The 23,667-nt window shown below is 36.2% G+C and overlaps 1 protein-coding gene across 1 annotated transcript; it reads right to left on the reverse strand.

The window, feature by feature from the left end:
- Positions 1-528: 528 nt before the first annotated feature.
- ACMSD (aminocarboxymuconate semialdehyde decarboxylase) lies at positions 529-23,230 on the reverse strand. The gene is made up of 10 exons (XM_010182436.1): positions 23,174-23,230; positions 19,730-19,774; positions 15,466-15,562; positions 12,001-12,050; positions 10,448-10,684; positions 8,302-8,395; positions 6,871-6,966; positions 6,231-6,403; positions 920-1,018; positions 529-700 (listed from the first exon to the last, which is right to left on the reverse strand). Exons 1-10 carry the CDS (start codon positions 23,228-23,230, stop codon positions 638-640), a joined length of 1,011 nt encoding a protein of 336 aa, XP_010180738.1. The 3' UTR covers positions 529-637.
- Positions 23,231-23,667: the final 437 nt, after the last annotated feature.

A 23,667-nucleotide genomic window follows, 5' to 3' on the forward strand; every position in this document is an offset into this window, starting at 1 on the left:
AAATACGTTATTTCTGCACCTACAACCATATTGCTCAAATTGTTTCTGATGAATAAGTTGCCAGCAGTGTAGGCAGCAGCTAAAAAGTACAAGTCCCCACACAGACCTTTTTCATCCCATCACAACATTTACAAAGTGTCAGTGCATATACTTGCAGTGCTGAGCTGCAATTTCAATCCGTGGATAAAGGGAAATGTTGCCTTTTATTGGGCATCGACAAAATTCTGTTTAAATTCTATTTTAAGGTTCTTTCAAATTCTGCTTATTGGGCATAACAAAGACTGAGATGTAGTGGATACAAGTCATATTTTTCTCAGTCCTTTGTTCCTGGGAATGAAGTCCTAATAACATGACAGTGATTATCCTTCAGAGATTCTTATTACAACTGCAAAAGATGAAATCTCTCCTTTTTTACGAAAGCAGGGATTTCAGAATTGTTTAAAGACAACCTAATTCCTCAAATGCACAAAAATGCCTGTGCATACTCACTTCTAGTTCCTTTTGGTTTTGATATAATAGCAGACTGTAACATACTTGTCAGATTTATTTTTCATCTGCATAACTGCACATGCAAACAGAAGTATCCCTAAGGACTCAGTGTTATTTCTGAAGTTTGGTCTCTTTAATAGCTTCATAATTATTCAAATTGTTTCCTGCTAAGACCCAAAAATTCCAGAGCATTTCCAGCCTTGAGTTTATCCTGTAAAAACAAAACACATATATATATTTGTGCTTAAGTCATACTTTACTCAAATGGTTTTACTTGTGCTTTAAAATGAACTGCTGCAAAGAGACTAAAGGGCCTCTTCCAACCTTCGCAGAAATCAGTGTTCTACACTCATTTTTCAGTATTTTTTTCTCATGTCTAAACCCGGAGGCTTAAAAAGGAGGGAAATAAACCCAAATGCAAACACCATACCTTCAGTTTATTGTCAAAATCTTCCATTGAATCAATCAATTTTCCAGGTTCCAGTTCCCCAAGGGGAAAAGGGTAATCTGTCCCCAAAATAACTTTGTCCTGGTGATAAAAAAAACATGTTGTACATTTTGTAGTAACATTAAACAAGATAGTTGCACATGCTTTCTGTAATTTATAATAAACCACAGGAAATCACATGTATATATTCCACTGATTAATTACAAAAGTGAATATGAAGATAATCTTTGGGTTCCAACTTCCATTAAGAAAAAAAATAAGCTTGGAAACAATGACTCAAGAGTTTATTGGCTGAATTTGAGTTTGAAAAAAGTACAGGTTATTTGTTAATTGTTTTTGCGGTGTCAAACTAAAGTTTGGTGTATTTCTATTCTGACAGACAGGAAGTTCAAAACAAAAATCCCAGGCTCACGGGAATGAGCATATATTGCTCAGGTGAATACAACTCAAATGGTAATTTCCTACTTTGATTGATTTTCTGTACTGTGCTGCTGGTTTGAAATGTAACAGAAAGGCATCTCTTGTTCTCCTGGACTACTCGTACTGCTTCTGCAAGTAGTTTGCCTTAAATGCAGTGATTAATCGTGGTTTAGCGTTGCCATAATTAAATGGCCAATAAAAGGTACACAGAATTCTTCCTTCTGTTTGTTGACTTACTTCTGGTTCTTTTTCATGCTTATTGCATATTCTGCACTGTTGTGTGCAGTCCAAAATGAGTATGAGATTTTTTGACATATTTCTGTAAGAATCTCAGGAAGTTCTCCACCAAACTCAGAAAAGATGCTTGGATTTGCATTTCTGAATTTGAAATTCTTGACCCACACACACATAGACACACACAGACACAGGCAAACTTAAAATTAGATATATTTGAGAAGAACATGTAATAAAAAATACAAAGCAATCAAGATTATCTTTTGTGTGTTACTTTAAAAGCTATAATAATTGAAACATGATACTATTTAAAGCATGTTATAATGTAGAATTATTGAAAACGTTTAAATAAAATAAGAAGTATTTTATTTAAATAAAATTTAAAATAAAAATTTAAATAAATAAAAAGTATTTTATTTAAATTAAGTTGTATTCAGCTTCAGATAACAAAACCAAAATCTCATCTGCAAAATTTCATATATTTTTTGAAGTCCCTAATTTTCTTAAAATCTGCTTGTCTTTGACTGAGATTGGATATTAGCTGTGCATTTGAAACATGTGTCTGAGAATATGAGTGACAAGATATGATTTGCTTCTGAAAGCAAGTCAGCAAAATGAAAATTCTATGAAAATCTGTATGCATCATTCCTGTTATCAGAGATGAAAAGAAATAGGCAGATCCTCAATAGGTCCGCATCGTTATAGGTTCATTTTCACACTGGAATAATATTTCCGCGTTTTATCTACCTTGGAGAGTGCATTCAGCTCTCTCCTGATTTTATCTAAAGTCTATTTTTCTTTAAGCTTCATCTCCTGGAGACATGAATATTTGAAACCCACGGTTTTCATTAAAAATATATGTTTTTAAATGTCTCATGAATTTGAAGCCAAGCTCATGAATTTGGGGCACTTGGTAACTCAGTTACCAATACTGAAATAAGTTGAAGAAAACATATTTCAGTTATTTTAGGAAACGATTCGTTTTTATTTGTCATTTTATTTTTCCTCATCTCCAGTAGATGTCACCCCAGAGTCTCTAAAAGAACCTAAACAAAACCTTATACGAAATCCAAACAGGAGATGCACATTCCATTGTTCTGTCCTATATTGTTGGGTTATAATTTATTATAGAAATCTTGCCATAAGATTAGAATAGGAGAATTTATACCCTATGTCTACTAAACCAAGTTCTGTGTGTAGATTAAACAAAATATATTTGGACGTGTGTACTTTTAAGCAGCTAAATACATTCTTTTATTTCTAATATTCAGTCTGATACCAAGACATTTTCTTCAGATGTGAAAAGCAAATGTATGCCATATAAAAAATCCCAACAAACCAAACCAATAAACATACTACATTAATATGAGAAAATGGATTTCTAAGTAAAGGAGAACGAAACTGAGTATTTGTCCAGCAATTTATTAGTCAAGGTTAAGGAAGCCAGGAAGGTTTGTACATTCTTGTTTACATCTCCTGTATACCAAAGCAAAAAGAAATCCCACACCCTCACTGGAATAAAATATATATTATTTCAATTATATTTTCCTTTTCCTCTACTTTAAAGTGTTTCACAGCTAATCATGTGACCTATTCACCAGCAGTAAAATGAAGAGCTGTAAATTAATAAGGAAAATTTAGAAGAAGCATTATTGCTCTGCTACTAGTAATATCAGGCTATTCATTTATACTCTGAGCTTCAGTTTTGTACCCATCTATAAAATGGGAATTGCAATACTTGTCTTTAGCAACCAGCCTCAGAGAAGTCCTGTGACATGTCTGCACATAAATAATAATTATAGTGTAATATATGTAGTACTATATTTTTCCAAAGTATATAAGCAAATTCAGTTTTCCCTAGAGGACTTATAGTTTGATACCTTAATCAGCACATCTCTCCTCCTAGAATGGTACCTGTGGCTGATGATTAATCTCCGTGGGCCCTTCTACTCTACAGAACTTTTTTCACAGTAATAGGGACCTGAATCTTAAAATGAATCTCAAAGAGCATCAAGCATGACTTTGTCCTCTTATGTTAGTGAAAAACTGTATTTGCCTCAAATCCACCTTCTTTCCTCCTATCAGGATACATCCCCAAAACAGGCCAGATTGCTATAGCCAGTTCACCTCCAACTTCTGGCCAGAGAATTTTTACCTTTGGGTGATGGCTCTTGAGGAACCACCATGGGGAAGATTTTGCAGAGACACACTAGAACATTTAATCACCTGTCAACCCAGTTCTTCACTTTATATAGCCAGCATCATTGGGGATTTTGTGTTTGTTTATATTCACTTCCTGCTACGTCATCATGGGGAGGGGTGAAGGACTGCAGTAATTTTGCAATCTTACAAAATTGTTTCTTAGAAATGTCTATTTCTGCTACCTTTAAGGCTTCCTTTATAGGCTCCAATTAACCTGCACCCAAAACTAAGAAGGGATGAAGTTAAATGTACATGAGTCACCACAGCTGTCACTGGATTTTAATATTCATAAGCTCAAAGCCAACACATTCCACTCTGATGCCAGGTAAGGGCTGTTCCCTAGGGGCCTGAAGCCATGTCTAAGCACATCTTCGCACACACCGACGCCCCTACTGCACAGCTCTTAGCTATCCTCTAGAGAGCTGTCCTACTTTGTAGCTTCAGTTTATAAAGTTACAGTGTCATCCTCAAGATCCAATCACATTGTTTTTAGGCCAGCACTTATTCATCTTATATGTGTTATTCTGCCAACACACGACTGCACTGAAAACACTAGGATATTTGGCATTTTTTTAAGCATTTGACTCATGGAAAGGTATTATGTGAGAATATCAACTTTCACTGGAAAAAGAAAGAACTTTTAAATCTTCATGGTTATAAAGTAAAGTTTAAAAATGTGATGTGCATGATCAAGGATAAGATGCCTTAGGCTATGAAAAACAGAAAGAAAATGTGCTTTTATTCAAGTTCTCCTGAGTGTTCAAAGTGTTTAAGTTTCTGGGATCTGACTCGACTTTTCAGCATTGGGCTTCCACCTGATGTCACATTGCTTGAGCTCAAAATACTCAGAGCAGAATTAAAGAAGATGCCAAGATCCTCTGTAGTACAGGGGTCAAATTTACTGCGTTAAGAAACTTAATTTCAGAAGTCTGTTGACAAAATAAACAAGACACCAGAGAGGCTATTGCTGGCTGACTTTTAGATTATCGAATTACAATCCATAACCTCTCTCTCCTCAAACAACTAAATTTCAGTTGCAAAGCCTAATCACGTTTAAGGGCCAGAGTCTGTGTGTCACTTCTTAGGAAGAAAGGTAGAGAAGTTACAGTTTAAGTGTGCTGCAAAGACAGTAGCTTTCTCACCACAGCCATAGCTTAGAGCAGCCTTGAGGTGCAAAGCTAACTTTTTACTCGAAGGCAGAACTGCTCTGAGACTTGCATTCAATACAAGTTAAAACATAAAAAAGTTAAGTAAGTTTGTCAGCAATGGATTAAGCATCCCCTTGTACTTTCTCTCCTGCTTTGCTCTTGACATCTACAGTTCACCTTAACAGAATCAGAGCAAAAAAAGTACCTGTGGGTACAGCTAAGCTGAGTCACACAGTTTCTAATTTACCAAGGTTTTTCTAACAATGGCAAAACATGTCTCCCAACATTTTAAAATGGAAAAAAAGAAACAAGCAAGTGATCTTGTGTCCTTGGCAATAAGAAAAGTAATCACAGAATCATAGAATGGTTTGGGTTGGAAAGGACTGTAAAGCTCATCCAGTCCAACCCCTGCCATGGGCAGTGACACCTCCCACCAGCCCAGGCTGCTCAAAGCCCTGTCCAACCTGGCCTTGAACACTGCCAGGGAGGGGGCATCCACAGCTTCCCTGGGCAACCTGTGCCAGTGTCTCACCACCCTCACAGTATTTCTTCCTAATATCTAGTGAATCTGACCACCTAAACATGACAATTTAAAATTCAAGAGCTAGACTCATCTGGTAGGTGCCTGCTAGCTGCAAAAATCCTGTTGAGTTCCAGAGAACCAGACACAAGTACAGGTCTCTTGTTGATTTGTAGTGATCCACGGGAAGTTAGCATGAGTGATGCCATCTCCAACCCCTTCCTAAGCATTTACTACTAAGAAGGAATGATTTTAATGTTTCTGCACTTTTGTCCCATGCTGTACCTGATTTAAACAGGTTGCTAAACTACAAAGATTTAACAAATAAAATATTTTTGCAAATTAATGATATTTAATGTGCTCTCCAGGATCCTCACAAAAACTTTATTATTGGCTTTTTTTCTGCCTATAGCTTCCCAAGTGGAAATACAATTTGTTTTCTTTGGGTATACACTTGAATTTGAAAATTAAGCCATTTGAAAACAAGGTTCCAAATGAAGCAGTCTTTGCTTGCAGTTCCATCCTGAACAACCTTACATAAGGAACCAGCTTCACTGAACTAAGGTTCACAGTGCACTGTTTCCTGGATTAAAACCACCGTTTCAGTAACTCCATATAGCAGAAACATTATCAACGTGGCAGAAGCATGTCAGTTTATAACGGCTCAGGTTCTGATTTTACTGGGTGAACGTGTTGTCTTCTTCCTGCTTTCTCCTTCTCCTCTTCTCCTTTTGCTATTTCCCAGAGAATTAAATAAGGAATGACTCACCTCCCCTATTACACTTGTTAGCAGCCTTAGTGCGCCACGATCATGGACAAGAGAGTCTGTGTAAAATGAACCAAGGTATTTTCTTGGATCCACCTTATTATCCACAGCACACAAATCAGGGCGCACATTGAATCCATGGGAGATTCGCCCTATTGTGTATGGAAAAGCTCCGCCTGCAAGAAGAAATTTTCAGATACAGAAGCTGAAAATATGCAGGAGGAAAAATCCACACATTATCAACACAGATCCATACGTTTTACTGTCAGCTATTTAGAAAGAAAGTGCTCTGCACCAGCATTGTTTTATTCCTTCCCTTTCACTAGCTTCTTTTTCCACATTTCTTCACTACTGTGATGCCCAAATCCCTCCTGCTGCTTCCTTGTTCCTTTCCCCAAACCATCTCCTGTCTCCCCTTCCTCCTTGTTTCCCCAAGGCTATAGTACCAGTTCAAACACTGGCTGAAACAGGCTAGAGAGTGTTCATACAAGCAGGTGATCTGGCAGGTATCTTCTTTGGGGTAATAGTACTCAGCTGGTGGTACTCAGGTTTAAAGTAGTAACTCTATTGGTTGGCATACCAGAAAATACAACTGTACCATGCTCAACTAAAGAACAGCTGAGTCACATGGTATAGGACTTACCTCCATGTGCAAAGCAAACTTTCAGCTTAGGGAATTTTTCAAAAATTCCTCCCATAATCATGGAGCAAATGGCTATGGTTGTTTCTGCTGGCATGCCTAAGAACAACAACAAAAAAGCGCTTTATTGTATGAAAGTTTTATTTTTTATTTTAGTATTTGTGTTTTAAATGTTACCTTCATTTTCTTCAATTAGCTTTGAACCTACTGAAAAAATAACATTTATAGAGCAGCTACCAAAGGTTACACATTATTTCTATTAGAGGAACATGGAGTTGAACATTAATTAACTATAATGAGGCCAGAGGACTGGAAGCTAAGATCTGAATTCTAAGCCCAGTTTTTATCCTACACCACTAGGACAGCTGACAGGCAGGTTGGGTATGTCCTTGTATTGGGTTTGCGTGGCCAGGTTTGATAGTGGGGAGGCTACAGAGGTGGCTTCTGTGACAAGCTGCTAGGAGCCTCCCCCATGTCCAATAGAGCCAATGCCAGCCAGCTCCAAGACAGACCCACTGCTGGCCAAGGCTCAGCCCATCAGCAACGGTGGCAGCGCCTCTGGGACAACAGAGTTAAGAAGGGGAAAAAAGCTGCAGGGCATCAGCCAGAAGAGGAGTGAGAATATGTGAGAGAAACAACTCTGCAGGCGCCAGTGTCAGTGAAGAAGGAAGGGAAGGAGGTTCTCCAGGTGCCAGAGCAGCCTGTGAAGGCCATGGTGATGCAGACTGTCCTCCTGCAGCCCATGGAGGTCCATGGTGGAGCAGAGATCCACCTGCAGCCTGTGGAGGACTCCACACTGGGGCAGGTGGAGGCCCAAAGGAGGCTGAGACTGTGTGGGAAGCCCATGCTGGAGCAGGCTCCTGGCAGGACCTGTGCACAGAAGAGCCCATGCTGGAGCAAGTTTGCTGGCAGAACTTGTGACCCTGTGGGGAACCCACGCTGGGGCAGTTCATGAAGAACTGCAGCCTGTGGGAATGACTCATGCTGCAGAAGTTAATGGAGGACTATCTCCTGTGGGAGGGACTCCATGCTGAGGAAGGGGAAGAAATAATCCAAGAAATTCTAGGAAGTAATGTTTGGTTTTGCCTACTCCTTTGTATACTCTCATTATTTTTGAGGAGCTCATTTCAGAGACAATTAATGTTTCTGTAGTCATCTGCTCTTTGTATTTAGGACAAAGTAGAATACTAGATTCTGTTGCTAGTCTGAATAATTTTAATTCTAGGAATTTAAAAGTCAGGCAAACTCAAAAAGCATAAAAAGAAATTACTGCTGAATTTACACAACAGATTTAATTGTAGTGCTTGATTTAAAAAATGATTGATAGAAAAATCATGTAGTTTTTCTCTGTACTAGTACCTCTGCAACAATCTTCCAAGCATAATGCAGTGATAGTTCATAAATGTAGAGAAAGCAAAGCAAATACACACTTACCTATTAGCCAGGGAAACCAGTATTTGGACATCCTTCCATCTATCTGCATGTCCCAGGGATGCACAAAGAGACAGCAATTTAATCGTTCAGCAGCCTGCAGCAAAGAGAAAAAATTAAATTTTGAGTAATCGTACCAAAATGCATCTTGGTTCTTAGTCGTGCTTTAAAGATTACCTACAAAATTGTACTCAGCATTAGTACTAGTCATGAAAATAGACCCAGAAGTAAGAACTATAAGCAATAGTTGGTTTTATTACTCCTTTGGGCCATATCCTTGAAGTCCTCACTCAGTTTCAAAATTTTTGTTGAGACTACAGGATTGGAAGCACTGATGATAGTATCTTTTCTGTAAGCCAAGTGTTCCACAGATTAATGGGTTACAAAAATGCTTTTTTAGCTGTGTTTGTCAACCATGTGTAAATCTCAGTTCAAACTAGCATTCTTTTAGTTTCATTATACATATGAGGATGATTTTCATAATGTTTTAAAGAACCATTTTAAGATGGTTTTGCAGAATTGTTCCACCTGCATTCAAGAATTTTCATTGTTGTTGCACTACATTTCTCCCCTTTGGCCCTCTGCCTGGCTTAAAAAAAAGTTAAAACTATTCCTAATCCACTCTGAGAGTTTGAAATCTAGCTGTATTCTGATCAGTAACTCACCTCCACTCAAGTATATTTGTTTTTCCAAAACTACTGACATCTTTGGAAAGGAAAACAGAAGAACAGGATGCTGATTCTGACTGAGTAATTTAACTATGTGCTTAAATTTAAGTGTATAGTCACCAGAGTCATTCATATGCTTAACCACGATTTAACAGCTTCATTTTGACAGATGTATTTCTGGACCTCCTCTTGTTGCTAAGGAGATTATCACACATTTGAAAAATTTGGTTTTATTTACCCATACATGCATAAATAAAGCTGCAACTTTTGGATTGTAGGGAGTAATTGCCATCTACATTTGTAAATTAAAAATAGCAATTCAATAACTGGCTTGGTAGACTGATAAAGTCCATTATCAAATATGGCTTAATTTCACAAGCTTTATAATCCAGTGATGTTTCTAAAAGTGATAGAGGTTACTCCTACATGTGCTAAACATAAGCTGAAGAATGTACAGCATAAGAGAGATATCCCAGTACAAGACAGGCATCCCAGTATAGGAGAGAAATGGGCACAAACTGAAACACTGGGGGTTCCCTCTGAGCATCAGGCAACACCTTTTGACTGCAGGGGTGAGTGAGCACTGGCACAGGTTGCTCACAGAGGTTGTGGAGTCTCCATCCTTGGAGATACTCAAAAGCCATCTGGGCACAGTCCCAGGCACCTGGCTGGAGGTGGCCCTGCTGGAGCAGGGGGCTTGAACCAGACGACCTCCAGAGGTCCCTTCCAACCTCAGCCATGCTTTGATTCTGTCAATGCCTGCACCTCCAAGAGTGGAAGTTGGTAACTGACTGTGTACGACCATAAAAACAAATAGTCCAGGTCCTGCACTAACAAGATTCTTGAATAAATTCAGCATTCTGAAAAATAACCTCTATGGATCACTTTCAAGCTGACAGCTGAAATAACCTGTGAAACAGATACAGAATGTACAGTGATTAAACCCTTAGCCAAATGTAGACAAATGACCATCCTCATCTGGACCTCAGGCTATTTGAGAAATGCAATCTATACATTAATTTTATCATCAGTACATTCAGTTTTGAACTTTTGATCCCATTTGCATAATTCTGTATGGTATTTTGGCTCTATAGGTATCCCTGAAAATCTCAGTTTTATTGATTATCTGCATAGGATTGGATATAGTAACTTGACCTCAAATGCTTTATTTGATACTGCACTTATACTCACAAAGCAAGAAGGGAACTCTACAGTGAGAACTCATATAATACAAATATTTTGTTGTTCATTATTATAAAGTATGTTTCAGAATGTTTTATATTTGTTTTATTGTCAATATACCCTATAATGAATTATCATATATCATTAAAGCTGAATCTCTGATCACTAAGCAGAATAGAAGGCTCAATTGTTTTAATGTATCTATAAATTCAGTTGATGACTGAATATGTCCCAAGACATTTTAGACAGAATTCCACGTCACAGAATTCCCTAAAATAAGAAAAGAAACATTTACTCACAGCATAAATATCATAGAGTTCTGGTGCATTCAGGTCCCATTCATTGACATGAGATCCTATTTGTACTCCAGGAAATCCAAGTTCGTTCACACAGCGATGCATTTCCTTCACAGCCAGGTCTGGAGCTTGCAAAGGTAACGTACCCAAGCCGATAAACCTCTTGGGGTACTTTTTTACTGTAGCAGCTAAGTCATTATTTAATATCTGGGCTAGATCTAAAGTATCCTGAGGTTTGGCCTGGTAAGATATTAAGCAGAACAGTACATTCAAATATAGTTCTCAAATGTTATCACCTTTGGAAGATATTGGATAAATGTCACTACAAACAATTCAGAGGCAGAGATTGAACCTAAAATTTACTTTACCATTCCAAATGGCTGGAAACCAGTAAGGCTATGTTTTACCTTGCTTTTAAACCCTGGGTGCAGTTCTGCTTCTTGTCTTGAAGATTTTGTCAAGTTCTGTTACCCTTACTGCTCAGGATGAGTGTAATAAAGCCTAAGTTGCTGATGCACTTAAATATATTTTTTTGTGTAAACCAGTCCTCTGGTTTTGTTTATCCCAATGCAAAAACCTTAGCATATAATTTTTAAACATAGCAATGAATATTTAGTCTCCGATTAGTGGAGCTGAAGAGATAAAAATAAGAAATGCGAGATGCTGGAGCATGAGAATTCTACAGAGAAAACTTGAGCAAACTTCTCTAGCATTTAGAAGGAGGTAACAGTCATAATTCTAATAAGGGAACTGCAATATCTGTACAATTAGTTTCCCATTTTACCCCCAAATGCATATTTAATGGAAAATATTCCCATAAATACCAGAATAAAATTTTAAAGATATGTTACCCAACAATAAATTGTGAAGATCTGTGGTACTACTTATATGTGGGCTTAAGACAATGATTTTGAATGTAGCAAATCTGTTCACATAGAAAAAATTGACTTGTACACATAGCTAAATAGGCAAATTAAGAATGTATTTAGAACCGCATTTTCCTATGATTTATCTTCTCAGACTCTTTTTATTTCTTTGATGCATTCAAGATCACCATGCTGGAAACATATTAATTTAAATTTGCTACTTAATTTTAAGATTCAAAGGATTCTAGGTCAATGAGTCCCATGCCACATTGAAAAGAAAGTGGGACAAGACCACAGATACATCTTTTACTCCTCTTTTTTTAATGAGAAAATACTGGTTGATGTCTAGCTTTCATGACATCTGTACATATATGTCTGTCTGCTAACCATGGATTCATGCTGGGCAAATTCTCTCTCCGTTTCCAGCTAACCCATAAGGTGCCCAGAAGAAATTCTGTTGTCTCGTTCTTTCTTACTGGGTGTACTGCAGAGTGAGATTTGCCAGGACACCTTGCTGGCTCTTCTGATAACTGGACTATTATTTGCCTTTTGTTTTTCACAGCAGAACAATTCTCCATTTACTTCAGTGCTGTAGTGATTACTTCAATCACCTAATTTACAGGAGGATGCATTTATTTTAAAACAAAATTTGTAACATATTAATTACAAAATATGCTAGTAGGAACCTACCCAGTAGCTGAACATTACAGGGACTGTGGAGAGGACTTGGACTGTGACTCCTGAGTAAGAAAAAGCAGTTATTAATGTTTCCTCTTTTTAGTAAGATGGTTGAAAGGTAGAAGGTAAAAGCTTTAATGGTAAGAAAGACTGATTTAACAGTGACATGGATAGAGTCTTTTTTTTGCTAATTGAGGATCATGGTAATAAATCTTGTAGTGTATCAGTTTATTAGTATTAGAATATTTTTGCTAAGTAGAAAGAAAAATAAAACATACTCATACTAGAATATTTTGTGAAACTAAGTATTTTGATTTTAGAAGTATTTGATATGCATGTGTACAATTAATTAAAATAGCAATTTAATGTTACTCTCACATAAATGACTGTGATATTAAACCAACAGAATACAGTATCTTAAGGTTACTTTGGAGTCATGTTTATAATATATATTTAATGAATAAATATGTAAATTAGCTCAGAGATAAATAATGTTATGTTAACAGTGGTTGTTAAACAATGTGTTCCCCAAAACTATGTCATGTTAGGATTAATTAATCCTTTGTCTGGACTAGTGAGGTTGTAAGTATAAGAAATTCTGTCTGGTTTTAGAAATAACTGATGTTAGCAATAAAGAGAATTAAGTTTATGTTGTTTGGTTTCTGTTCAAATGCAACTCTGTATTATAACTTTGTATGTGACACGTTACAGGAACGAACACAACAAACCTAGCAGATCAACAACAGAAGAAACAATAAACAATAATTAAGACTTCACTAAATAGCCATATTCAAAACTGTATATTTTTAAATTTTAGGTTTGATTCCAGTATTTATGCACATATTTTGTCATGCTTTAAAAAATTTAACTTGGTTATTAGTAATGAAACTGCTAATGCAAAAGATGGCAGAAAAACCCCTGACATGATTTCTTCTGAGACAATGACCTTGCCAAAGCATGTGAATATTTAACAAAATGATTTATCCTCCTTCTCAGTATTTTAAGTAGGAAACAAGGGGGAAGCTGATGCAAGGAACTCTCTTACAAGATCTGATTAACATTACATACAGCAGCAATGGTGTTAAGGAGTAGGCCTACAAAATTACATATATACTGAAGTACATCCTAAGTTGTATTATCTACCAATATGCTACTGGACACTTGAGTAGTATGTTTGAGAACATTCACCATGTTTCCCACAAGAAGCATTGTATCTGTCTTCAATCCATTTTTACACTTCTGAGCAAATTTAACATAAATCTTAAAGGCAAATTTCTAAGCTGAACTATCCTAGACACTAGCTTTAGGAAGAAGAAGAATCAGCACAGAAAAATCCCTACTTTATACCCTCTTCAGAGGGTTTTACAAAGGAGAAAATAGTAAGAAAAGGCAGTTAGGATTAAGTGAGATTTTCTCCAACAAAATTGTGATGATCTGTGTCACAGAACTGTGATGTTAATTACCTTTACAGCTTGTTTTATTGAATTACCTTGATAGCTTATTTTATTGAGTGGATCAAGACACAGGTTTGTATACCAAATGGACCTAGGACATACGATTATAAGAACTAATTCAGTCTCTTTGGTACATTGGCTACCATTTCTTATTACTGGCAAGATTTCTTGGGCATTGCACAAAGCCTTTTAGCAACCAAGCTGTAAGTTATCTCTCTGAGCTAATAATACCTTACAGTGACTGATACTGGTGGTGTTCAGCTGGGAGACTCCCTGCATCTTTGTTCTAAAATTATGCCATGCTTGGAGGTTAATTTTTGCGTAAAATCTATCTCAGCCTGCGTTACAGAAAAAGGTCTTTGAACTAAGTAGCTACAGCTTTGTAAAGAGAAAAAGAGTAAATGTGGCCCATAGTCTTCATCATTAGAAGAACAGTAAGAATGAAAACACTAAGACCCCCCTTGGTTTTTTTCCACTGAATTGGCTGATGCCTGTATCTCTGGAGTGCTGTAACAAAAGGGGCCATTTTTATGGCACAAGTCACCAGATGGTGCTGTAACACACAGTTTTGGATTTTTTTTTTTTTTAAACTAAGTAAGCATTGTTTAGTTTGTGGAGAAATACTGTAGTGTGGACTTTATGATACATGTGCTTTTCAGGAGAGATGTTGCAAAAATTAGAAAATAAATGGTCCTGTGTTTTCCCCTTGTCTACAGCAAATAGATGGGGCAGAACTGTTTTGTAGAAAATTGCCATCAGTGCTGAGGGAAATATCTGAAAGGGAAAGATGCCCAAAGGCTATTTATGATGCACACTGTGGTTGAATGATGTGGTAATCCCCCAAATCCCTGAGCTAACATAGAGAATGATTACAGCCTAGTCAAGGCAGCATATTTCAGAGAGGTTGCAAAGACATTCTAGCATTCCCATTAAGTATCTAATGGTTGGAGTTTGAAATACTGCTTCTCCAGGGTGGACAGGAGGTAGCTGAAATTATTTGAGTTGTGTTTACATAAATTTCCTGCCAGCCCTTGAGTTCCTAAATTAGCCTATGTTACATATTGCAGTAAACCTCCATAAGGAGAATGACCCAAAGTACCTCCTAACATGCTATCCCATGAGAGAAGAATCACAAAATCACAGAGAAGAAAACAATAATCATAAGGATGTCACAGGTATATTCCTTATGAAAAGTCAGAGAAGTATTGAAGTTGTGTCTACAAAAACACTGATGTAGGGAACTATTCAGGCCTCAGTCTAAGAAAAAACCCCATCTTTAGTAACATAATATTTCTCTCACAAAAGTAATTTGGAATTACAGTGTTAATAAGAACTAACAAAAGTAACTGATCAGACTAAAAGTTCCTTCTCTCATCCTCAGTCTCCCATCTTACAAACCTTATTTAGTGGCATGTAAGTAACTTGTGGAAAATAAATTTGCAAATTTTGTATCTGGTAAAGTTTCTTTTTAAATCCGAAAAACTCTTTTCTAAGAAAGTAATTGTACCAGTTCTCTAGGCTCAGAGTCCTCTAGCAAAAATACAGAATGAAGTTGGAACATCTAAGCAGAAAAAAAATACTAAAAAATTAAACAAACATACAGAAAAATCCTATGAGTAAACAGAATCTTTTTAACATTTGAAACAAAAATGAAAAATGCTTCCTCTTTTATGTAAATCACTTCTATATTTGGAATGAATGTTGCCTTTTCAAGTCCAGAATCAGTCATCCTCACTCATGTCAACGAGTTCCTTACTGCCTTAACAATGCCACTAAAATGAGTGAGCCCATGCGGGGAACAAATTACTATTGAAAATGAGGAAACTTATGGGAACATGTCCCATTTAAGTCTGAGTATAAAGCGTATCAGTTTTCACTGACTTTCAAAAGATTTGAACTAACAAATCAGTATGTGAAAGCTTTTGATTTTTATATTGGTATTGATGACTTTCAAATGCACTAACAGAGAAGTTGCTGTTATTCTAAATGAGACACAATTATTTCGATCCCTTTCTGGAGGTACCTGATCGGTCCATCTCCTTGATCCGTACTTCTGGATCCCAGCAGTTCTCTTGAATAACTCTAAAAACCTTTCCATCCTTCATCATCTTTGCCTGTCCCTGTGAAATGACATTTTCATATATTATAAATTTGATAAAGTAGTACATGCTAATTTATAGCCGCTTGAGTATATTGTGCTCCTTACAGAAATTCAGTGACAGAATTTTGTTCCTCTATTTTTATTCAGTAGATATTTTTAATCAGACTATTTTAAAATAGTAATTAATAAACCAGCCATTCATAGCTCAGATGGCATGAATTGATTCTTCATAATAAAAAAAATCCCTTTCTTTTGCAGTGTATATCACTTCACATTTGTTTGGAAAAGATATCTGGTACCTTAATCCAAGTTTATCCTCAAACCAAAGTTTGACCTCAAAACAATGCTCTAATTAAATCTGTGCTACATTTTCCCCTTGGGTATGTGTGTGTTCTTTAAAAGTCAATAGCATCACAATGATTCCAGCAACTATAGAAATAATTGTGCAACTCTCTTAATTTCAGTCCAGTTGCTTTGTATCACCAGTGATGCTGAGTCAAAAGCAGACCTATTATGTACTCTTCAGATTACATTTTCTCCTTGGGAAAAAAAAAGAATTGTTGAAGAATTTGTATTCGGGGAAAAAAACCCAACAAACCCAAACAAAACCTAAAAGTAATACAAAACTGTTACTTGAATTAATGTAATACCTTCTCCATATGCCACCAATTCCCAAACATACAAAGTTCAAAATATTATCAAGGTAATGAAATTTAATACTGTTCCTTTAACTATGAATATGGAAACTTCCTTTCTAAACTTAGTTTTTGGATGTTTTGTCAATTGTTCAAAGAGGCTGGGTAGGCACAGTGTTGTCACAATAAGCAAAGTATATTGTCTGTTACAGTTGTACGTATCCACGTGCTTCTATGGACTCGTAAAGTCAGATAAAACAGTCTTTCTGTTGGCTTACAGTCGCACAAAGTGATGAGACACAATTCACCAATACTTGCAAAGCCTGAGTATTTCTTGGTTGCTTGAAGCTACTATAGGGATAAACAGAAATGGGTGAAAGTGAGAAGATCCACGTGACCCTGTGTATTCGAGATGGGTAAGCGTAGTCAAGCAGCAGATGTATTGGACAGAGAACACACTGCATGCACAGTTGAAAATTGAAAACCATATGAGAAAACACAGCAGCTATTCCTTCACTTTCACAGTAAACAGAAGCTAAGTGCAGGGCAGTTTTCTGACCCTTCTGGAAAGGGAAATCTCTCTCTCCAAAGGTCCCTATTTTTCCTCAAAATATCAGTTTATTTAAGATCCTGTCTATTTTTCTCAATAAAAAACCTGTTAAATCAGAATATCCCTTACTAGTATGCTAAAACTGAAACAACTAATAAAATTTCACTACTTGCAGAGCTGTGTTTCTGTCCCCTCTTTCTGAGAAGTCAGACTGTTCTTAACCTTGAATTTGTTATTAACTTCATACATCATTCAGAAATATACTGCCCTGATGAATATTTTAAAGCTCTCTTCAACAAATCTAACCATGTTGCCTCAGCAGACCATCAAGTTACCTGTTAGCTGTATCACTGGTTGTGAAAATTCCTTGAAATATTACAGTCAGTAATAACAACTATGTAGTCCTGATCCACTGGTAAAATACTTCAGGTTCTTGTATAATTGATTTTCCAACCTGACAGAAAGGTTTACTCTAGCCACACACTCCAATACATTAAACAAGATCAATGCATTGTTGTCGATTGCCTAATAAACAGAAAAATACTTGTGCTGTGAGTAGAGAAAAAGACAGAGTAGAGCTGAGCATTGCATCGCATGCGAATAGATCATGTGGACTTTACTGGATTAACGCTGGTGAACACAGGTGACAATTCTTTCCTCAGACATAGCTAAGGCATAGCAGCAGATGTGCTCAGATATATCTTCTTCTGCTAATATTGAGAACAATATTACAGTGTAATTTTACTACCAACTTTGGCAGTGTTCATACTTAAATACTGAGATAAACAGTCATTTTCTGAATGCTGCAACAGGGTTTGCAATATAGGAAAGGTTTCCTATAAGCCACGTGCTGTTCTTATTGAAGAATTAGATGAACAGTTTGCTACTTTCCTTTGCATTAACCAATTTTTGGTAAACATAATACAGGCCAAGGCTAAGCTCACAGCATTGTATGTTGGCAAAAGCAAACTTGATTATGCAGGAAAGAAAAACGCGGTCATCTGAATAGATTCATGCTTGTGTATGTAAGGATAGAAAGATCTAGTACAGCCATACTGTGACTGGAAAATGAGTCATACTGCTATAGTCTCTAGACACTGCCACTAATCTGCACCTCATATTTTTAAATTGAGAAATTACACCGACCCCTCAAGTGGGAAATAATTCTCAAGGGGTTGTTTTCAGTAGTAAGAGTAAAACATGGATCAGGACAAAATTTTTCAGGTTCCAAAGCAATAGGTGCAGTGCTGACAATCTCACCAAAAAAAAGTATTCATTTTCTAAGGGCACAGCTGAAGAATACTATTATTTTATTCCATTCCATTCCATTCCATTCCATTCCATTCCATTCCATTCCATTCCATTCCTTGTCTGATATTTAAGGCTTTAATTATTTTATGTAGAAATTAAGACAGAGATATTTGAGTCCAGCAGGCTGACTGGCTTCAGCAATCTACATTTAAAATTATCTCATCACTAAACTACTCACTTGCATCCCAAATTGCACTTCTTTAAAAATGCATGTAATTATTTTCTTCCAGTTTGACCCTGATGCTTCTTTGCGGAATGATATGAGAAGCTTTTGCTTTTTTTTAATTTATTTTTTTATCCTAAGAATTAACTTCCCCAGCTCCATATATCTGAAGAAGATTTTATTGTGCTGTGCACCTTTTTCACACACCATTTTCAGACAGAAGTAGGCTAGACAGAATTCTCTGCAGAGTGTATAAGGCTATTATTGACTTGCCACAGCGTTCCTTTGCAAACTATTTTTAGCAAGGAATTTTAGCATCAGACCTGTAACAAACAGCTCATCTGCTAAAAATGTCTCCAGCAATTCTCCCCTTCCTGTACCTACCATGTACCTCAGAAGCTGTGCCATCCGTGCTTTGATTCAGCAGGTGGCTTGCTCTCTCCTCCTGTGCCTGCTTAGACTCGGATCTGAAATTTCATGATTATGGTAACAGACGTAACGTCTTTAAAACTAGCTGGTAACCTACACAGTAATGTACAAAGGGAATTGTTCTGCCATATCAGTCTTACTTCTCTTAGGTCTTTGTGGCCTCCTAAAAAAAAGCACTAATACTGGTAATTTTAAATGCTCTTATCAGAAGATAAACTGCAACATTTTGATCTTGCTTTCAGAAGTTTTACATCGTTGTGTCACCATGAATGTCATTGAAATTACTGCCAATTTGCTCTACTCTAACTGAGATCAGATCAAGCCTTTAAGAAACCAGTTCTGTCCCCATCAGAGTAAATACATGTATTCTGCCAATGTCAGTACCAGCAGGATGGATGCTGAATGCATAGACTCATGGCACCTGGAGATGTGTTGTTCCAGTTGTACTAATGTTGCTCAGAAGTGCCTTTGTAAAGTTAGTAGAGAGTACGGTGATAAAAAGGTGAAGTAAAATCAGATCCAGTCTTCCTTTTACTTGCCAATAAACCTCAGGCTTCTACTTTCCTACATAATGGTCTCCAAATCTATGAATTGCCCTTATTGTTCTGCTACTTGTTCTACTTGTCATGAAGTTACAGAAATTACTCTTTCCCTTTCACTCAGATGTGAAGAAGTGAAGACATTTTCACATATGAGTTCATTAACCTTTATTAAAATACTAGTTCCTTTTGGTTTTGCTTTGCATACAGATGACTGCCTTTAACTAAAAAAAATCTACATGTAATCTGCTTTAGGTTGATCTATCTTATTGAAAATAATTTCTAAGAGCTCTTCATTCCAAGTGTTAAAATAGGATGATGATGAAAAATGGATACTGGTTCATACAATGAAATGTGAGTTTCACCTCTCAAGCAAAAAGTTCTCCTGAGGTATATGAGGAATTGGAGTTGCATTAGTTCATAGAAGATAGACCTCTAGAGAAGTCTGTATCCAAGACATAGCCAATCTTATTGCCACTTTGCTTTTTAATAGATTTACTGTGAGTTTGTATTCCTGATGACAACAAAAGATCAGCTTACAGCACCAAACAGCCCAGACCTTGAAGTGATGATCCAGCTGTACCCATCCGCCATATCCGTACCTCTGAAAGAAGGAAGAAAAAGCCAGCACTAGTTAGCAGTCTGCAGTAATATTAAAAATCTCAGTTCTTGCAATCCAGCAGTACCTTATTTAGGAGAAACACTTATGCATATGCTCAGCTTTGAGCCTACAAGTAGCCTCATTGAGGCTACGGGACTGAACTAAAACTAACGGTGTAGATCCAAACTTACAGCTCCCTGTTTAACAACACTTTTCAGTAAGCCCTACAACTGATTTCAAAGTGCTTAATGTTGCTTACTAGATTGATGTTGTAACTGGAATGATTTTAACACATAAAAAATTAAATCAAGCATTTGGCAATATGAAAACTGAGCTGACAATCTTCCAATCTGTGATCAGTTAATCATTAGCACAAAGATGCACTGATTCTGCTTTTCAGCTTCCGTGATTCAGCAGCAGGACTGAAGGTCAGCCTCTTGTTTATTAATATTTAAACAGCCAAGAGAAGCTAAAAAGGAGAAGCTTAGATGCTCATTGATTCTTCCACAGAGATTCAAAATTGTTTACACCAAAAACCAAAATGTAACAAAGATTATTTCCTTTGATTTTCATAAATTATAAGATTAGAAATAAATGAAATCTTGAAATATTATACTAGACTGAAAACAATGCTCAGAATTCCCATTTTTCTGTAAAGAAACATTTCAAAGGAAACTGAGAAAACGCAGGCAGTTCTTCAACTGAAGTGTAAACAATTTGAATACATTCCTGAATTCCTGTGATAACAAATCATTACTTAATGCCACTGTGAGCTTTCCTAAAGTAGGTGTGCAGGGCCAAGCCTCCTGACCAGCCAATCAGAGATGCTCATGACTGAGGCTATGTATGTTTTATCTACCTATGTTTAGCTATGTATATTTTATTTAAATGTATACATTTATAGGCTTATATACATGTGTGTATATATATATATAAAATATTTAAATTTAGAGAAAATTTTGTGAGTAATACCTAATGAGATCTTTACGTTTTCACTAGCTCCATGCTAATTGCAATTGTAAACTGTGCAGAAGATAATTACCTTAGAGGAGCATTTAGGCAATAGAAAAACTCACTGTTTTGTTTTTGAGCTTATTTTCTTCTGTCTTCCCCTCAGTTATTAGTTGGATGTATTGCACTCCTTATTTCATTTATTTCTATGAATTTTTATACTTATTATGGGTTCCTCAGCTCTTTAAAAAAGTATCTTGACAACAGAATTTTCTACTTACAGGTTCAAGGTTAAGTATTTCTAAGGCTGGAAAAAAGAAAGAAAGGTTTAGTGCTATGTGTGCATGTTAGGATTGCCTCATTGGTTTTCCATGCATGAGATGTATAGAACTATGTTAATGGCTTGAACTTTCAGAGGACTCTAGGGAATTCTGAGAGTTGTTTTCTGTTCTGGGCCCATTAATAAACCATTGAATCACTCCATCTTTAGAACAGAGGAAACAACAACTAGCAGGTGGAAATTCACTTTCAAAAATTTGGTATTTGCCTCCTTATCACTGTTTAAACAAATGCAACACTGGCCTACAGAGTCTGAAAGTAGTGAATTCAGCCTTGATGTACGTCTGCAAACATCAAGGGATTCTTGGGGTGATTTTATCTCAGTAAACCTATTGCCCTTTTTATACAGTCAAAAAATAAATCTTTTAAAATAATGTCAAATCAGAATGAAGGGATTTTATAGGTGTTTTTATAGGGATATTGCACAAAAAAGGACAACAAAATCTGAAAGAAGCAAGAGTAACCTGTCTTTGTAGTCTGGATATTTAAACCTCTATCCTTTTAAAGCATACATAATTGTTCTCAAAAATATGCAAACTCACCTACATTATCCAGGGATATGTGCATTTCATTGAAGAGCTCTTTTAATTACAAATAGGAAGTCAAATAAATGTTTTAAAATAGCTTCCTAGGTAAATGAGGAAACAAACATTCATTTCCAGGAGTTTTTATGCATAACAATCTTGTTTTTCACTACTAATGAAGAAATAATCCTATGCATGTTCTTAATGCCAGGTTTTCTCATTAATTTTTTCTAATATGCTGTCTACATTTTCCAGTTGCTCTCTGGCTAATATTGTACTGATACTGGACTGTCATGCTAAAAATCAGAGAAACACAGAGCTAATACATACGAAACACTTAACTGAGAATTTGCCATTATCAACGTCAAAATAATGAAGTGAAAGAAATGTGCAGTGTAACATAAAGTTTCAGTGTGGCAGATGCCTAAGAGCATGGCTGAAATAATGGTACTGCTTTGTTGTCAAAGACAGGCACAATGAAATCAAGTGGTTCCGTACTACTGCCAGACACAGGGAATGTTCATTCAAACTACAACCAACACAGACTCACAATAAGGAAAGAAGCAACAGTACAGGCTTCTCTTTTCCAGTCTGATTTTTTATCATGAATGGAAAGATTAAAGAGTTATAAAAAATAACTATCCTGGAAATCTGAATGCCATTTTAAATTGCATATAATTTAATACATATGTGTGTATGAACTACATATAAATACAGCTTAGTGTGATCTTTTCCAGTACCCTTTGTAGCACTGGAAACATGATTCCTTATGAGTCAAAAAGTGATCAGACATCTCTATATTGAATTGTGATTTTAATTATTTAGGCAATAACTCGAAAACCTAATTCAGAATGAGATGACTACATGGCTTTTGATAATCTGAAATAAGAAAAGGATTACATTTATTACATTAAAACTTAAGTGACAGTTTTAATTCTCAAATACTTTTCACAGGATCATGAAAATTATTACTGACAAGAACAAATTTACGTCATTGAATAGTAATAATAATACCACACAAAAATTCAAAGTTAAGACAAGATGACTTATAGCTTCTGTGTTCTGACAACTGAGATTTTGTATTTTTAATACAATATGCTACTTCTTTCTGGTAACTGAACAAAAACAGATATTAGTAAAATTATGATAATTAATTAATTGTATTTAGAGTCACCCCACTCCTATTAATCTTGCCTAATATTTGGTTATTTCTCTTATTGAAAACAAAAGTGAATACCATTTTGGAACCTGACAGCTCTGGTTTTATCAGGAAAGTGGAATTTACAACTCATCATTTGACAACTTTAGGTCTCACAAAAAACCAAGCAAAACATAAGAACGGCTTCAGACTAAGTAAAGAGCGGGGAGCAGAGTTCAGTTTCCCATCCCCTTCTTACTGGCACTCTTGCTTTCCAAAGTAATGCAATACAAATATCTTACATCTTAAAAAAACCCCAACAACAAACAACCAAATCAGACAAAAACTTGGAGATATTTATCTGAACCCTTCATTCATTCTTCTTTCAAAAATCACATTGGTAGTAATGGTTGCTGATAACACAAAGCACCCAATATCTAGACTCATTACCTTTTTTAGGTCAGGCCACTCCTTAGGTAGAATGTGGCTATGAATATCAATTTTCATTTCTGGAGTAGCAAAAGAGAAATATTCTTTCAATGAAAATGTTTTCTGGGTAATTGCTACTGTCCTTCCTGTCCCTGGTTGAGCAGGTTATTAACTTTGGCTGCCGTTCAGATCCACCTGCTGTCTTATCAGGAGAGCTTGGTACAGTGGCCAACCAAGGAGCCCAAATCCCAGAGGAGTGGCTTTCTAGAAGAACAAAGCAGAAAGTCTCTGTTAATGCATAAACTACAGCTTACTGAGGGCAAAGGGAAGATGTCTGTTTATATTGGCACTATGAAGGGATTTATTTTACACAGAATCTAAAATGCAAGCTTGTTTACAGTTGAAAATCATTTGATAAAATTGAATTAGAATAAATTTATTAAACATGCTGACTTGAATTTCCCCCTTCCTCCCTCTTAGATTCTAACGTAATTTCTAGAAAGCATATAATATAC

This window comes from Mesitornis unicolor, unplaced genomic scaffold (genome assembly GCF_000695765.1).
Source record: "Mesitornis unicolor isolate BGI_N332 unplaced genomic scaffold, ASM69576v1 scaffold22444, whole genome shotgun sequence".
Taxonomy (NCBI): domain Eukaryota; kingdom Metazoa; phylum Chordata; class Aves; order Mesitornithiformes; family Mesitornithidae; genus Mesitornis; species Mesitornis unicolor.

What these genes read in the sequence shown, in the direction of transcription:
- ACMSD (XM_010182436.1), bottom strand. Translation starts at nt 23,230, where the DNA reads ATGAAAATTGATATTCATAGCCACATTCTACCTAAGGAGTGGCCTGAC. An exon ending in AACTCTATGATATTTATGCT is followed by an intron (nt 8,396 to 10,447) that starts GTGAGTAAATGT and finishes TCTTTGCTGCAG; the next exon opens with GCTGCTGAACGATTAAATTG. An exon ending in AGTTTGCTTTGCACATGGAG is followed by an intron (nt 6,404 to 6,870) that starts GTAAGTCCTATA and finishes TTCTTCTTGCAG; the next exon opens with GCGGAGCTTTTCCATACACA.